General features: G+C 39.5%; 1 protein-coding gene across 2 annotated transcripts in view; it reads right to left on the bottom strand.

Annotated features, from left to right (window-relative positions):
* The window catches only part of STX2 (syntaxin 2), a 52,412-nt gene that overhangs the window by 21,463 nt on the left and 12,115 nt on the right, over positions 1 to 18,834 (bottom strand). For both annotated transcript variants that reach the window (XM_007489617.3, XM_007489618.3), the window contains exons 2-3: positions 6,669 to 6,743; positions 3,128 to 3,227 (exon numbers count right to left, since the gene is read on the bottom strand). In XM_007489617.3, the coding sequence (XP_007489679.1) occupies positions 3,128 to 3,227; positions 6,669 to 6,743 (175 nt within the window). The remainder of the gene's footprint in view (positions 1 to 3,127; positions 3,228 to 6,668; positions 6,744 to 18,834) is intronic.

An 18,834-nucleotide genomic window follows, 5' to 3' on the forward strand; every position in this document is an offset into this window, starting at 1 on the left:
AGGGAAATATCGTACACAGTAACAGCAATATTATGCAATGATTAATGGTGAAAGACTTAGCTATTCTCCACAATACAATGATCCAAGACATTTCTGAAGGATTTGTGACAAAAAAAAATGCTATCCACCTCCTGAGAAAGAACTGATGGAGTTTGAGTTCAGATCAAAACACACTTTTTCACTTAAGAAAAAAAAAAGAGTTGTTTGCATGTTGTCTGCTCCATTAGACTGTGAGCTACCTGGGTACAGAGGCTATTTTTTTTCCCTTTCTTTGTCACACAGCCAAGCATAGAGTAGGCAATAATTTTGTTGATTTGATCAAAAGATACAGTTTTGAGCAATTTTTTCCCTCACCCCTTGTTGGTTCTATTTACTTCTCAATGATTTAGAGAATGTGCTTGTATTTGGCAATATCCACTACATATACTCTTTCCAATCCATAGTTCATTTAGAGAACAGATCATCAAGCATATCAGAATAAGTTCTAAAGCAAGAAAAAGTCAGCTCCTCGTAAAGACCTCACACCTCATCTAGGAATTGTGTATACAAGTATAGAGCAAGGATTCTGAAATAGCCATTTGGGCATCTCAGAGTTCATGCTTCCTTATTCATTCATGGCTAGGGAACTGAGGTAATTTCTAGATAAATCAGGTATTGCTTTAATGTTGCATGTTACTCTGGGGCCTAGGATGAATTTTATCTCCCCATCACTAGTCTTTTTTTTCTTAGAGTTTAAGATTTCTCTGCTTAAGGCTTCAAAAGACTGTTAAGGAGGTCTTCTATAGAAGGCCATTCTTCCATTTCATATAACAACACAAACAACATCAGGGAATTCTGACATTTATGATCCTTAAAGTCACAAGAGAAGAGGGATAAGTTGACTCAACTTCCTTTCACTGCAATATTTAACAAAACTCTAAGCCAAGAAATCTTCTTTCTACTTAAGCCTATGCTTTAACTTAAGACTTTTTTTAAAGTACACATTCTGTCTTCACTAGAGCTTACTAGAGTAAGTCAGCACCATCTATATAAAAGACTTTTTTACAAAAATTTATTCTCCTACGCTGAAAAGGCCCAGTTCCTATAGCTTGTTCTAATCTCTCATCTTCTAATTCTTAAAACTATTTTAATTACTTTCTAAGAATTTAAATTTAAACTAAAGTAAGGCCTCATATCTGTGGAGTTACAATCCCAGGCCTACTGTGAACATCTGCTGGCTTATGTGTTTTCTCTCTATTCAAGCCCTTCAGATAGACCACACACACACACTCTCACACACACACACAAATATACACACACACGCATGCACACATGCACGCACTCACACACTCACGCGTGCCCCCCTGTACTCTAGTTGGCTATCATTAAGGAACTGCATTTTGTATTCTGTATTAGTTTTGGACACACTGCTCCACAAAAAGGTCTGAATCCCCATAATTCATCAGTCTAAGCCAGCATACACAGACTATGGAGTAGGAAAATGATGAACGTGGGAGTCCAAAGACCTGGGTGCCACATCAGTTCTACCTTTAAGAAACAGGACCAGGCAAGGCTTTCTATTAGCTTTCATCTTAAAGCTTAGCTTTATCATCTATAAAATCTAAATGTTAAGATTTCTAATCTAATCTACCTCAAAGAATGGCAGGGAAAATCAGATCGAATAATGACTATGATGTGTCTTATAGCTACTAAGTACTGTATCAATGAAGTTATTATTGTTGTTATTATAATTAGTCCACTAGAGTTGTAGCGAGCCAGCACAGCAGAGCATCTGGAAAGCCAGCTTCAGTGGCAGGGAGCCTGGCTTACCACAAACCAGCTGTGTAACTGTCCATGGGCATCCCTTAAGATGAGTGGTGTCACTAAAGCACACGTGAGGTCTCTGTGGACCCACAATGACTTAGAAAACCACCTATCAACATTATCTAAGTTCTATTTTATTTGTTTATTGTGTTAAGTAATTCCCAATTGTGTTTTAATCTGATTCAGCATCTGACATTGTAAACCTCAATTTCCTTAGACTTATAAATGTTGGAAATTTCACCATTGGGATATTTCATACTTGGAAAATTTCTTACTGATAGTCTATTGGAATGGGAACCCCATTGGCATGGGAGGTTCCTTCTCTTCCCTTCTTAAGATTACTTTAGGACAGAAACCCTTTGCTGAACAATGGAAAGGACTTTGACCTATGCTTAAGCATAGAACAGGAATTTCTTTGAGTCTTGATTGATTTTAGAATTGATACAATGGAGATACTTGGAATAAATCTCCACCCTATTCAGTCCTAATAGGATTGAGTAAGGGCTGCAGCCTAGATCAAAATTTAATCATTCCAATCTCTACCATACTCAAGTTAACAGGATTTAGAAAGGGCTGTAGCAAAGGAGTAAAGATTTAATCATTTGAAAATATGACCTTCAACAGACATGTGCAAAAGCCAGAAACCTCTGGGCGGTCCTGGGTTAAGCTAGAGCCTCCATTGACAGGGAAATTGATGAACAGGGATTGGTAGATGTGAGGACTGAGGGGAGGCAACTTGGAGGGTTTCCTTAAAGATAGGGGGTCTGAAGGCTCTGGAGGGGGTTGAGGTTTTGGTCGGTGTGGTTCCTGGGCTCTGAGAAGGCTTGCTCTGAAGGAAGTTGAAGGTGGGGGCCTCTGAGACTGTTTCTCCATTTTGGACACGTGAGTAATAGGGACTGATCTCTTTTCTTTGCCCCAGCTATCTAAGGGCTTGGGCCTTTTGGCCCAGCCTAAACAGAAGGGGTATTTAAGCCCTATTCTCTTCTCTCCCTTTTTCTCTCTCTCTATCTCTAATTCCTTTCTTACTCCTATTGTAATTAAACTCCAAAAAGGCTGACGGCTGACTTGAGTTTTTCATTTAGGAATTACATAGCTGATTCCTTGGCGACCTTAAATTAATATATATCAGTCTTTTAAAGTGATTCCCTTGTTACAACATTTGTCTTACAGGGTGCAGAACAGGTTGCTATCTGCATTAGTAGAAAAAGTTTCCTCACTGGGACTTCCCTAAATCAATGAAATCAGAGGTTCATTCCAAAAAGTCACTAATCCTATGTGTTTTTTTTTTCCAGAAGATTATCATTTGTAAAATACAGTCACTTACTCGCATCTGGATTTGGTGCTGAGAGGATGATGCTGTGATTTTTCTTTACTTCTTCAACGTTTTGTGCTATTTTGGATATATTATTTCTAATCTCTTCAACCTGGAAAAAGAAATGATATTAAGTTAAAATTTCCTATGAATTTTTACTTGAAGTATTGCAGAAAATAAATTTCAGTAAATTCAGTAAAGCTAAGAAATATAAGGCTAATAGGAGCCCCTTTCTCATGATCTTTATTGATATTCTTTTATTTAAAAGGACAAGAAAAATGTCAGCACATTTAAGCTTTTCTCTTTTGGCTAAGGCAACCTGAGGGACAAACACAAATGAATTGTGGCATTTCACAACAGTGAAGGATCAAATAATGATAAAATAGTAGGTAAAACTTACACAGCACCTTCTATGTGCCAGGAATTATGCTAGGTGTTTTACAGAAAATTATCTCATTTGATCCTCACAATAACTCTGGGAGGTAGGTGCTATTACTATCCCCACTTTACAGATGGAGAAATCAAGGCAAACAGAGGTTAAGTGACATGCCCATTTAATAAAATGTCTCAGGCCAGATTAAAACCCCAAACTCAGTGCTCCATCCACTGTTGTCACCTAGCTGCCCATGCACAGTAAGAAGGAAACTACTATCACTGGCCCTCACAATTCAAGGATAATATCAATCATTTCAATCAAATAAATATTAAGTACTATGCCTAATAGTATCAGGGAGTAGATGAAGTGTACATGTTTACTAAGCATTCCCTTAGAGGCCCAAATTAGTCTCAATGTTTCCAAATTAATTATTCATTACCAAGTTTGGGCCAAATGTATTGAGCACAGTCAATCATTACTGTATCGCTGACAAAGCACTTTTCCGTTTTCACTGCTTCCCAACATTAGGGTCTTTACAATGGACAATAGTACCCTTTTCATAAGAATCACTTGAGCAAATTCTTTACAGTAATATTCACGTAGCTTGGTTTCTAGTCTGGAACTGTAGCAAAAATCAGCTTGTTCCAGTCAATGCATTTGCTCAGGAGCTTCCTCTGTTTAAAGGAAGAATCAGTTTCACTTCCAAACTCATGGGATAAAGAGTATTCAAATGTGAAGTTCTGCTTCTTTTAGATGGCAATAATTTCCTACACCAGAGTTCTACTTCAGAGCTTTATCTTGGTATACCGGGAACCTGGGATCTGGGAAATTATATCAGCAGGGAGAAAGCTGAAGCCAACACCAACAATATGAATGCTTTGAGGAGAAGTCTAATAATAAATGACATGTTTTTTATCTCAAGATTAGTCCAACTACATTCAAACAGGCTCATTACCAGAAATCTGGTGTCTAACTAATGAATTTAAGCCATAAGAACTCAAGATCATTTTCTAAGGTCACAGGATCATATATTTAAAACTGGAAGGGATCCACCACTAAGTTCATAAGAAAACTAAAGCCTGGAGAGACAAAGTGAGTTGCCTACAGTCATATGGTTTAAGATTCAAGAGTGAGAACTGATGAGGGCCACAAGGGTCATATATGTGTACCCTGACAAGTTGGTTTCTAGGCAGGAAACATCCATTCCATCACAGGGCCAATACTGGAAACCTTTTGAGGCTGTTAGCCTCTCCAAGAGCTCCACTGGAACCCATGGTTAAGAAGAGCTACAAGATCAGCACAAAAGGACTTTGATATCCATTGGTAGAGAAAGCGGCCATGTGGATGAAATCACAAATCTTTGGACCTTGATAATATTTCTACTGGGCAAATAGGTGGCAACAGGGGATAGAGTGCTAGGCCTGAAGTCAAGAAGACCTGAGTTCAAATTTGACTTTAGACACTTAGTAGCTCTTCAATCCTGGAAGTCACCTACTGACTTCCAGTCAGTCTGACTCAGTTCCTCATTTGTAAAATGAGCTAGAGAAGGCAATGGCAAGCTGCTCTACTCTCTGCCAAGAAAACCTCAAATGGGATCATGAAGAGTTGGAAATGACTGAATAATGACTAACCAACAATATTTCTAATGTTATACATAGTTTGCATCATTTCTATACTTCATTTGCTAATAGTATATAGTATATAATAGTTTTAAAAGTTCATTTAAAATCAAATTAAATACCAAGAAATACCTCGCAAAAGTTTGCTATTTTAGAACAAAGGTTTCTATATAAAATTAGTTTTTAGTTATTCTGTACACAAGCAACTATTGATATTGCCATCCTCAACAAGTCATACTCAGCCCAGATTTTAATGACCCCAATTATCCTACCCTTTCAAAAGGAAATGCAATTGTAGGCTTGCGTCAAGGGAAGCATTAACAAAATTTTCTATTACCTCTTTCAGAGTTCTGAAATATCTGTCACCACCTTATGCAGCAATAAGGAGTTTACAGGCCTAAGGAGTCTGTATCCTTAGAATGACTGTAGTGCAACTAGATCCCATTTACTCACAGTCATTATTAATAAGAGACAGATTCTCTTTCCCATTCTCATTACAAATTATATTCACTAAAACTGGATTTCCTTCAAATTAAAACTTTATTTTCTACAGTGTATGATACTGTTTTTAAAATATAAATAACATTTTCACAAAATGGACATCTACCATTGCAAATATCTCCTCTACATTAATCTCCGTGATGATTTTTTTAAAAAGAGCAGTCATTCCAGTCTGGTCTCAGATTCTTCTTATCTGTATGACCCTGGACAAGTCACTTAACCCCACTGCCTAGACCTTACCACTCTTTTGCCTTGGAACCAATACTTAGTATTGTCTCTAAGATGGAAGGTGAGGGTTAAATTAAAAAAAAAGAGTGAAATCAGGAAATCAGATACTATCTAGTCCATTTTAATTTCTAATTAATTCATCTTTATTTTGATATTTTTAAATTCTTAATTCCATGTTCTCTTTATTATGCAAAAATAGCAATGAAAATGGCTGGCACTGAAATTGTATTATAAATTTAATATGAAATTATTTAATTATATAGTAATGAATTTAATATGAAATTAAATTCACATATACCAGGAAATGTATATGTTATGGAAAACCAGTCCCTCTGGAAATAGTTACACGGTTAATAATGTATCTGGAATGCCTGTATATATAAAAATATAGTGATCAGAATAACCATAATTCATTGAGTTCCAATGTAGTGTGATTCTTTCAAATAAGAAATGAAATTAGTGTTCATATATGATAATTAAAACTAGCATTTAAAAGAATAAAATTTTCAGGAAAATGAAAAATCAAGGTGTCACATCTCTCCTTGATATTCAGTGAAGTGCCATTATTAGCTTAATGGTCTAATTTCAAAAGATGGAAATCATATAATATTTCAGGTTGAAGTACTTAAAAACCACAAAATCCTGTTTTCTCCCTATGTTAATTAGCATTATAACACTACTTCTGATTACAGAAGTTTTTTCTTCAAACAGAAACTTGCCAAAATACTATCTTCTCTGGATACTATCATTTTTATCTGAGGACTGCGCGCTTGCAAAAGCATATCAATATAAACATGTGCACAAGCTGTCTGTTCCTTTAGCATCTTACTTGGTGGAAGAAATCATCCATGAAATGGTCCTTTTCAACAACAACAGTTGCTTCTCCATCTTCATTGCTCTTACACTAAAAGAAAGAAAAAAGTTTTAAAAGGTCAGGCACATAGTAGGAGATGCATAAGCTCAGGAAACAAAAGCACTGCTCATTTAATTTACTAGAATCCTGAAATGTAACCAACTAGCAGCTACTTAGAGAGGAAGCAGTTAAAGTAGATGGATAGGGCTTAGGTCTAGGTGTCAGGAAGCCCTGGGCTGGGATCAAAGCTGGCTTCAGACACTTCTAAGCTATATAACCTCCACAAATTACCTCTCTAGGCTTCAGTTTGCTCATCAGTAACATAAAGGAGTTTGACTCTTGAGGCCTCTTAGGTCTTCTCTTTTAGATTCCTACATTGGATCTCTTACAATTTAATTCTGTAGCCCTTTCATCTCCATATCACAGCTGCCTGGGGCAAGAGAGCATGTGATTGGAGAGTAGGGGAGAAGGAGTGGGGGAATTCAAGTGAACACTACAGCTTGAAAGCATTAATTTTTCTATGTAATCCAGTATATGCTTGTACTCCTTTTATTTTCAGGTGTCCAAAAAGACATAAAATTCTGTTTCATCTTCTCTCTAGAAATATCTAGAGGTATCAACAATGATACATAAAATCAGCTAACTTTTTTATAAAAGATCAATTTTTTTAAAAACCACTTTTTCAAACAGACAATTAAAATTGAGAAAATCTTTCTCCTGTGAAGATGGGATTAACTCTCCCCTGCCCATTTTTAGATTTAATCACCAGAAGTGTATACACCCCATTTACACCTGAGTGGGGGAGGTCAGTGACCCACTGTGCGAAAGCAGGTGATGAATCAGAAATCATTGATTGCTCCTTGGACAGTCCTAAGCAAAATTATAGACTATAATTTGTCCATGAAAAAAGTAGAGGAAGGCACAGGAAGTGATGCAAAGAAGTGTCTTTAAAAGGAGTTACAACTTCCTCTGAGGCAGCTCTTTGAATTCGGAATTCTGAGTTTGAGTTGGAGGCTGGTGAAGAATCTGCTTACTGGACCTGAGACCTTGGACTCGGTAAGACTGTTCTTAAATCTCTCCCTTTGAACTACCACGTGGGTGAGTGAAAAAGGTTGACTCCTTTCCTAGATTTTCTGAAGGGACTAGACTCAGGAGAGGCCTCCCCTCTTGAGAAAGGCTTTATGACCAGAGCTCTTACTTTATTCATCCCTGAGCAGCTCAAGGCTGAGGCCCCTCCAGCTGAGAACTAATTAGCCCTGCCTGGATTGAGTTGGGAGCGGAGCAAAATACTTAATGTGTAAACTATTCTCTCTGATTTTACTTTCATTCTTTCTATATTTTATTAATTAAATTGCTAAAAAATCATTTGGGATTGATTAAATTCCTGGCAACTATACTCTTAAATAATTTAGTCCAACCCCTTACATTCCTCACACTAAAAATTTAAATCATGCCTTTGGTGATAAACAACAAAACTAAGCTATTGGGAAGCAAACTTAAGCAAATAATAATGAATTTCTAGATATGAGCCAGAAAACAAACTTTAAGCACTGATTTTTTTTAATTTTATTTTATTTTAAAACCCTTACCTTCTGTCTTGGAATCAATACTGTGTATTGGCTCCAAGGCAGAAGAATGGTAAGGGCTAGGCAATGGGGGTCAAGTGACTTGCCCAGGGTCCCACAGCTGGGAAGTGTCTGAGGCCAGATTTGAACCTAGGACCTCTTATCTCTGGGCCTGACTCTCCATCCACTGAGCTACCCAGCTGCCCCCAAGCACTGATATTTTTAAAGGAATATGGGAAAACTTTTCATTACAACCAACATTTCTTTAAACTTTTATATTTTAACTTTAAACTCTTATATTTTGCAAAATACTGTGCTAAAAGGACAAAAAGACCTAATATACTCAAAACTCATTTTCTTTCCTCTAAATACTCTCCCCCTCTGACCTCTCCTAATGCTATCAAGGGCATCACCACCTTCCCAGTTCCTCAGACTAAAAGTCCTCAATATCTCACACCCCAAGGCCTGAGGATTTTGCTTTTGCAACATCTCTCCCACACATCTCCTTCCTTCTGTGACATTGCCATCGCCCTGGTGCAAGCCCTCATCACCACATCTGAGCTGTTGCAATAGCCAGTTGGTGGATCTGCCTGCCTCAAGCCTCTTCCCACACTAGTCTATCCTCCATTCAGTCACAAAATTGATTGCTCCTATAGCATAGATCTGACCATATGACCCTCTTATTCAGTAAAATCTAAGGGCTCCCCATTTCCTCCAAAAGCAAATACAAAAGATCTATTTGGCATGCAAAGCCCTTCATGACTCAGCTCTGTCCAACCTTTCCAGTCTTCTTACATCTTTCTCCCTGATATGTTCTCTTCCATCCAGTGACACTGACCTCCTCTCTATTCCATGAACAAGACTTTACATATATCAGCTCTGGGCACTTTCTCCAGCTGTCTCCCATGCCTGAAATGCACTCTCCCATTAGATTATGAGCTTTGAAGGCAGGAACTGTCTTTTGTCTCTTTTTGTATCCCCAGCACTTGGTTGGAATTTAATAAATACTTAATGACTGATTGCAGTCTTGTCCTACAAGAAATCAGAGGATCTCAAAGTTGGAAGAGAATTCAGAGTCCAACCAAAGTGAAACTCCTGTTCCTGCTACAACAGAGTTGGAGCAATCATTCAATCTTTGCTTGACAATGTGAAGATATAATTCAATCCAACAAGAATTTATTGACTGGGGAGGAAGGGAGTGAGGAAAGACTGGCTTTCTGTGAGGGGGCCCCACTGGAGCTTCACACTGAAGAAAGCTGGGGAGTCTACAAGGCACAGGAAAGGCAGGAACAGGTTCCAAACATTGGAGCCTGACCTATGCAGAGGTATGGAGTCGGGAGCTGGAAGGCAATTTCTGGGTCACGAGAAGATGACCAGCACATCTGGAACTTAAAGGACAACAGGCAATAAAGCACAGAAAGGCAGGACCACAGTTTTAAAGCTGGAGTAGGAGTGTGCATGATTGCCACCTTCCATCCCTCAGCAGCCTCTCCTTTGAAGTTCTCTCTGTAAAACTCTCCCTCCCTCTCCCAATTGCAGTAGCTGTTGGACACCAGCACCAGGGTCATTTTCCTTCCTTTCTCAAGGAGCTCATTACCTGACTCAGCATCTTATTCTTCCTCCCCAACTCCGATCCTTATCCTACAGGGCCTGTGGCATTCAGGCCAATGTTCCTTTAAGCTCCCTAACTTCTCAACCTCCTTAATCCCCAAATCTCATGATCTGCTCTTTGCCTTCAGCTGCACACAGAGATGGGCACACCTCGCCACAAACCCACTACTACCTATGAGTTTCTTCTCCTCCAACAAAATCTTTAATATCCCTCTATTCCAGTTCTCCTTATTTGTCCCTCCCCCAAAACCTACTCTTGGCCCTCATCACAACCTCCAATGCCTCCATCAATCGGCACTTTCTAAGGACACTACCCAAGCTCTAACCTCACTTCCCCCCCACCTAATCTCAAGCCTATACTGTCCTCTTTTATCAAATCCTTCGACCTCTTTTCTCATTGCCACTTCTTCCTTGCCAGCTTCAACCTAAATGACTCCCACCATCTACCTACACTGCTCCTCCTCCGTCCAAACTCTCCTCTCTTCCAAACTTCTCTATTTCTGCCAAGAGCACTTTCTTATCCCCCAAGTTTATATTCCCAGCTTTGTCTTCAATTTCTCATTCTCCCTCAATCTTATTTGATTAACCATCCATTGCCCAATCTTGTCCTTTTTCAATCTCCACAACTTCTTTTGCATCCAGCACCCTGGTCTCTACTCACACAATCACCATCTTAATTAAGGAACTCATCATGGCTCATCTAGACTGCTGTAACTGCAGCAGCCTCCTAAGAGCCTCCCAGCCTCAAGTATCTAGTTGGTCACTCCAGTACCTTCTACATAAAGCTGTCACAATTGTTCTCCTTAAGCACAGGTCTGACCATGTAACTTTTCGACTCAATCAACTCCAGTGGCTCTTGATTGCCTCAGGATCAAATATAAATTCCTCTCTTTACCCTTTGAAGCTTTTCACATCCCAGCCCCACCCTATCTTTCTGTCTCATTCTAAGTCCAGCCTTTCCCATACTTCATGCGGGCCCAATTCCACTGGTCTTGTCTGTCCATCACACATAGCACCCCATCTCCCTCCTCTGAGGCTTTGCACTGACTGGGCACCTCAGGGAATCCTTTCTTCAAGGCACATTTCCAGTACCACTAGCCTGGGGGAAGCCTTTACAGTTCCCCCCAGCTGCTACTGCCCTGCTCCCTATCTGCTTTGTTTTGAGAGGTCATCCAATCCAACCACCTCAATTACCAAAAAAGGAAACCAATAAAGATGAAATCTTTTCCCCAGTCTCACAGGCAGTAAGTAAGGGACAGTGACTAACCCTAGATCCTCTCATTCCAAAGCACCTGTTTTTTCATACTGGTCAACTCTACTAGCTGACAAGAAAAGTTTTAAAGGCCAAACTGAGAAGTTTTTATTTATTCTTAGAGGCAAGGAGCCAGTGGAGCAGGGGTCCCCAGACTGTGGCCCCTTGAAGCCATTTATCCAGCCCCCACCACACTTCCAGAAGGCGTACCTCTTTCATTGGTGGTCAGTGAGAGGAGCACAGGATGATCCACCTGTGCTCCTGGAATACTGTATGTAGTGGCATGGCGCCTTGTTCTGAGAGTAACTGAATGAGAATGAGGCACCATGCAAAAGATTACGTGGCTGCACAATGGAAGACTTCAGCATGGTGAGTGGCGATCTAGGGGAGGGGATTCCACACTATGTATACTGCTGCCCGGTATAGTGGTGGCTGTGATGGGCCTGTGCAAGGTGTGACAGGCCCATCACAGCCAGCGCTGCAGCTTCTGATATCCCAGACAGTGTTGTACAGTGTTACAGGCCCAGCACCGGCTCCAGTACTGTATACAGGCATCTGGCCTGTGACATCAGCAGTGGGTCTCTACTGTGAGAAGCCCTCCACTGCCACTGGGTGTTTTATAAGACACCCACCGTTTTGGGGGGATCAAATTAATATAAGACAGTATCTTATTTTTGGGGAAACATAATAGTTCAATGGCCCCCATACTGCCCCAGATGCACAACAAAATGGCCCTATGTTGTGCATCTGGGGGAGTATGGTTGCCATTGTACTCTGTGGGAGAAGTGAGGCATGTGTTTTTCATATTACGATCTATAATTACAGATCCATAAATATGGACCGCAAGAGGACACAGACTAGTATCGTGCCTTCTTTTTTCCTGCCGTGGAATCTGATTGTATGGGTCTTACCAGAAAAGGCAGACTTATTTTGTACAGTTAGTCTTTCAGGTTCTACAATTACATACAGGACTGAAGAAATGGGAGGCAATTTGCATCAGCATTTGCAAAGCTCCACAAGAAAACTTTCCTATTTTTCCTTGGAATTTGGCAAGAGCAATGATGTTCATGATTCTGCACAACTTCTAATTTTTATTCGTGGAATGAATGACAATTTCAAAATCACAGAAGAACTTGCTGCACTACAGAGCATCAAAGGAACAACTACAGGAGAGCATATCTATGAAAATGTTTCCCAAAATTTCCCACACTGTAAAGGATTGGGAGCTGGACTGGGCTAAACTAGCCAGTGTGACAACTGATGGTGCTCCTAGCATGGTGGGGGTCTAAGAAAGGAGTAATTGCTCACCTTAACCAAAAGATAGACAAATGTAACCATTCTCATCCGATAGCCATACACTGCCTCATCCACCAACAAGCACTGCTGTGTAGTAAATCACTGAAGTGGGACTCTTATGAAAATTGTGGTATCTTGTGTTAACTTCATTAGAGCGAATGCACTAAACAGACAATCTCAGGAATTTCTGTCTGGGCTAAATGTTGCGTATGAAGATGTTCTGTACCACACAGAAGTCTGTTGGCTGAGTCGAGGGAGAGTTTTGAGATATTTCTATGACTTACTTCTACAGATTACAGCTTTTATGCTTTCAAAAAACAAAGAAGTACCAGAGCTCAATGATGCAGAATGGAAATGGTACCTCGTCTTTCTGACAGATGTAACAGAGCTACTCAACAGTTTCAATGTGTAACTTCAAGGAAAAGGGAAGCTCATCTGTGATATGCAATCACATGTGAAAGCATCTGAAGTAAAATAAGGCCTCCTTATCAAACAAGTAAAGGAGGAAAATTTCTGCCATCTCCCCTTAACTCAAAATCTGTTAGCAGAAAAACCCTTGATTGCATTCCCAAAAAAAACATGTGTGGATTCACTGGAAAAGTTGCAAAAGGAGTTCCAATTCAGATTTAAAAAGCTTCATCTCCATGAACAGGACATACAGCTTTTCCGTAAACCATTTTCTATTGACATTGGAAATGTGGATACAATTTACCAAATGGAACTGGTTGAACTGTAGAATTGTGACTCACTGAAAGATGCATTCAAGTCAAGCAGCTTGCCTAATTTCTATGCATCTCTCCCCTCTGAGACATATCCTAATCTCAGGAACCATGCACTCAAAATGGCAACCATCTTTGACAGCACTTATGTCTGTGAATAGACTTTTTCCAGAATGAAACATCTGAAATCTCCAACCAGATCTAGACTAACTGATGCACACTTGCACCATTTGTTACAGCTATCAGTGACTATATGGAACTGGACATTTATGCACCATCTCATTAGCCAAAAGCAAGCCCATAGTTCCCATTGAAATACTGATCAGTTTGTTGATTTACATTTACTTGTTCTTTATTTTAAATATTTGTTATTTTAACAGTATTTGTTATTTTAAAGTATTTGTTTCTGTTTTGTTTTTTTATTTTAAAATAAGATATGTGCAGTGTGCATAGGGATTTGTTCATAGTTTGTTTTTATTTTTATAGTCCATCCCTCCAATGGTCTGAGGAACAGTGAACTGGTCTCTGTGTAAAAAGTTTGGGGACCCCTGCAGTAGAGTCTATTAAGCCAGGGAGTCCCATGGTTAAATCTGTACTTTAGCAATATTAATTAGGCAGATATGTGGAAAATAAGAGATAAACATCCAAGGCAGCCAAAAAGTAATGAGGTACATGGAAGAGAAATATATAGCAAGCACAGAATTACAGCATAACAAGATAGAAGAAAAAAATCAGGTCCTAAACAAAAATTACACTCTGTTGGACTATTTCAAGTCATGTTTTAAAAAAAAACAACCTCGAGCTTCCACCTTAGAATCAATACTATGTATTGGTTCTAAGACAGAAGAGTGGTTAGGGCTAGGCAGCCGGGGTTAAGTGACTTTTCCAGGGTCACACAGCTAGAAGTGTCTGAGGCCAGATTTCCAGATTTGAACCTAGACCTCCCATCTCTAGGCCAGGCTTCCAATCCACTGAGTTAGCCAGCTGCCCGCAATCTAAAGTCACATGATTTTAAAAATTCATGCCAATGTCCAATGGTTGAAACATTAAAATTGGAGAACAGAAAATGAAGCAATTGGGAAAGAGATGATATAGGGAAAGCTTAAGTTGCAACATGTTCTAAAATTTCCAACATCACTTTTTGTAGAATCCAAAGGAAGAAGGGCCTAAAATGACCTTGGCTGGAATGGGCAGAGCCCCGTTCACTGATTAATTTAATTGGGCAAAATTTGGAAATAAACCTTGATTTCACCATTAACTATATATATCAAAGGTATATAATAAAGAACTGCTTCATCCATCCTTTTCCCAAACTTGAGCTATAGTCAATTTGACCATGTTACCTTCTTGTTTTCAAATACTCTACTTTTTTAGCCTAGAGAAACCATACTTGAGTAAATTTGCTCAGCTTCTTAAAGGAAAAGTTAAAGAAACTGAGCTTCTTTAGCTGAACCAATTTTTAGAAAGATAATCTGAGAAGATATTTCTAATAGTAATAAATAGAATGCTCTGGCAATGACTAGAGAGATATTAGGGGAAACCTCAGGGCGCCTTGTTGTAATGGGGATAGAGATACTTCTGAGAGATAGATACTACTAGAGGGGATACTCTGGGGTTTCCTACTGATCACTACTGATGGCTAATAGATCAAGATATTTCCTACCCTCCACCCTTCACCACCCAGTTTTACACCCATGCCCTCCTGACTCCCTTCCCTTTCCTCCCTTCCCTTTCCCCCCCCTTCCCCCCCCCCCCCCAGTTAGTCAGCCACCTTTCTATGTAACTCAAAGGCAAACTGTGAGATTTAGAGAAGATCCTTTTTCCCTCTTTCTCAGGTAAGGAGGTTTCTTGGGAAAACCAGGACAAGGATGGAAATTGAGGTAAGAGGGATAGGGTTGTCCCTAGTCTATAAGAAGGGTTAGGAGGATTTTGGAAAATGTCAGTCCTGTCACAAATTTGACACAAATCTGTCAAGGAGATGGGAGGACAACTGTTTAATCTTCTTTCTTCTTCCTTCAAACTCAAATCTCAATATACAATCAGTTCTTCACACTCTAAGCCACCAACAAAAGTTAATTTCTTCTCAGCCTTGCTCCAGAAGCCCCCCCAAGGGTCCTTCAGCCTAGGACAGAAGCTAACAGGGGATCAGTCCCCAACTTCTTCCCTCTTCAGCCTGGCTTGACTCTCCAACTGACTTTCCTGGGAACATTATATTTGGAATGTTCTTTCTTGATTGACAGCTGAGGTCCTTTACTCTCTGTCTTGCATACATGAAATTCTCTCTTCCTTCACACCTCTTCCACACCAAGAAAAAAATAGTGGTACCTTGAATGTTCTGTCTTTTAGTAAATGAAGGATGTTTTACTAATACTGATCAACAATTCAAGAACAGCTTTTTCATTAAGATGACGAAATCTTGGCAAGGAGAACCACAGGAGACCACCTGGATCTCTCCTTCACTCTTATTTGTACAAGTCATTTCCCTCCTATTACATAGGACCTCCCTGATAGGAATGGTCTGCTTCTCATGTTTTTATTAGCACTGAGCACCCTGAGAATACACAGCAGGAGCTTAAGAATCATTTGGTGAGCTAAAGGGAAATGGGATGGTTTCTTTCCATCCATGTCAATGTTCAACAAGAGACTAAATAATTCCATGTACCTTATTGTTTCAATGCCTAAAAGTAGGGCCTAGAATGAGGGACCTTTGCAAGGTCTCCTGGAGCTTTCTGAGTCTACACATACCAGAATGACCCTCTACTGGGTTGAATGCATGTGGCTCCTCTTCATTAATTCTATGTTCCAGTCAAACCAAGCTCCTTGCATTCCTTGTTTCATTTCAACCATATCCCTTCTCAGTAGCTTTGCTTGAGCCTTCCTACATGCCTGGCACAAACTCCACTCCTCTGGATTCCAAGCTTCCCTCAATCTTCTTCCCAAGTGTCACATCCTCATGAGGCAGATCCTAATTCCCCTCAGTTGCCAATATCTAACCCCCACCTTCACTAATATTACTTAGTATATAGGTTTTATATCACATCTACATAAGGGTGGGAATACTTAGGGACATGCGGTTCCCTCTGCCTCTAAACAGACTAAAAACCCCTGGAGAAGCCAGGCATTTCTGTCTCCCTGTCCTCAGAGCCAAGCAAAATATCTGACATATTTTTTTGGTCAAGATTTATGACTTTAATGGTAAAGGTCACTCCCTCTGATGAAATTCCCTCTATCAGTACAGATGAGCACCTGTTCTACAATTTGCAGTTTGGGAAAGTTGCCTGGTGTCCTGAGGGGGTAAGTCCCTGTCCAGGTTCATACAGATGAATTCAGTCTTCCTGACTTCCTGACATCCTATACAGATGCCTTCCTGGTTCCTTAATAAAAACTAGTGTAAAGTACCAGACAGAATTCTGAAGAGAGGATTCTGGTTCAGATTCTAACCTTACTTTTGTGAACTGGCCAAGTCTATTACTGTCACGTAATGTTATCAAATTGTTATGGGTGAAGTCCTCGCTAGGCCGGGTCTTCACACTTAAGAAAGACATTGGCAAAATGGGACAAGAGTATTCAAAAAGATGCTCAAAGGAAATGAACAGGCAGTTCTCAGATAAAGAAATTACAACCATCAATAGTCATATTTTAAAATACTCAAAATCATAACTGAAATGCAAATTAAAAACAACTCTGATATGCCACCCCACACTTATCAAATTTGCTAATATGACAAAAAAAAAGGAAAACGATAAATGCTGGAGGAAATATAGGAAAATTGGTAACTAATACGCTATTGGAGAAATATCAAATTGATATAACCATTCTGGAAAACAATATGGAGCTATACCCAAAGGTCTAAAAAACTGTCCCATATCCTTTGACCTAGTAATACTATATACTAGTTCTATATCCCAAAGAGATCACAGAGAAGGGAAAAGGATCTACACGTGCAAAAACATTTCTAGCTGCTCTTTTTGTGTTGGCAAAGAATTAGAAGCTATGGGGATGTCCATCAATTAGGGAATGGCAGAACAAATTGTGCCCCATGACTGTCGAGGAATACTACTATGCCATAAAAAACAATGAGTAGGATTATTTCAGAAAATTCTGGAAACACATTTGAACTTATGGAAAGTGAAGTGAGTAACCAAGAGAACATTGTATACAGTAAAGAAATACTATATGCTGATCAACTGTGAAGGACTAAACTATTATCCGCAAAGCATGTTCCTGAGATAGCCACAAGGGACTCATGATGAAAAATGCTATCCACAGCCATGGAAGGAACTGTCAGAGCATGAATGCAGGTTGAACCATACCATTTCTTGCCTTACTTCCTTCATTAATTTCTTCTTACATATACAATATATGTCTTGTTTCATGACATGAGGAAGAAGGAAATGTGTACTGCATGACAATGCTGGAATAATCTATGGATTGTTTACCACCTGGAGGGAGGAGGGGAGGGAAGAAGGAAAGAATTTGGATTGCAAAAGATCTGAACACAATTGTAAAAAAATTATTTCTACATGTAATTAAAAAATTAGAGGAATAAAGTGAAGGGTGGGAGTATTCAGAAGGCAATAATAAAGAAAAGGAAGGACCTTAACACAGATCAGATAAGGCTCAAGTGAAAGGACTGAGGATTTTTAACCTAGAGGAAAAGATGATTTAGGGGGTACTAGAAGTGTGAGACAATGGAATGATCACTGACCCTGGAGTCAGAGGCCCTAAATTCAATCTATTTCTGATATATACTACCTGTGTGATCCTGAACAAGTCACTTAACCTGAATTCTTTCATCTGAAAAATACAATATTTACCTCAATAAATGATAATGAGAAAGGGCCTTTGCTTTTCCCTCCATCCCCAAAATTCTCTTCCTCATCATCACCTCCTGACTTCCCTTACCTTCCAGTTAAAATCCCACCTTCTGTGAGAAGCCTTTCCCAGGCCTAATCTTTGTTCCTTCCCTGTATCTCCAGCTTGATTGTCCATAGTTTTTTGTATGTTGCCTCCCTGTGGAAACTGTGAGCTCCTTGAATGTTAAGCCTATCTTCTGCTCTTCTTTGTATCCCTAAGGTTTGGCAGAGTACATGATATACAGGAAGCAATTAATAAATGTTTATTCACTATTATAATCCATTCATCCCACTCCAGATAAAACTGTCCATAAATTAAGCAAAACAAAAAGCTATTGATTCTATTCCTAAATAGCCATGCTCATTCCAGGGTTCCACCTTCCCTTCCTCTCTTGTTAATCCTCTTGGCTTTCAGGGTTCAGGGCAAATTCAAACTATTCCATTAAGCTTTACCTGGCTTTTCTAGGCAGTTCTAATATCCGTCTTCTGGGAATTCCTGGAGCACTTACTGGGCATCCCACTCCTTTTTGCCCTAACTAGCCTGGGCAGCAGATATGAATGACTCTCCCAATTCTCCACTGGGCAGAGACTGGGACTTCTGTAATTGAGTGTGTGCTCATTGCTTGCTATAAACTCTGCACATACCTTTTGGTGGAATGTGTCTTTTTTTCTTTTTTAAAACCCTTAATGCTAAGTATTGCTTCTAAGGCAGAAGAGTGGTAAGGGCTAGGCAATAGGGGTTGAGTGACTTGCCTAGTTGCCCAGCTAAAAAGTGTCTGGCTTCTTCTGGCCTTTGAAATTTGTATCATTATTTCATGTGCTCCTTCAATGATTCATCCCAGA

The sequence above is a fragment of the Monodelphis domestica genome, chromosome 3, assembly GCF_027887165.1.
Source record: "Monodelphis domestica isolate mMonDom1 chromosome 3, mMonDom1.pri, whole genome shotgun sequence".
Classification (NCBI taxonomy): domain Eukaryota; kingdom Metazoa; phylum Chordata; class Mammalia; order Didelphimorphia; family Didelphidae; genus Monodelphis; species Monodelphis domestica.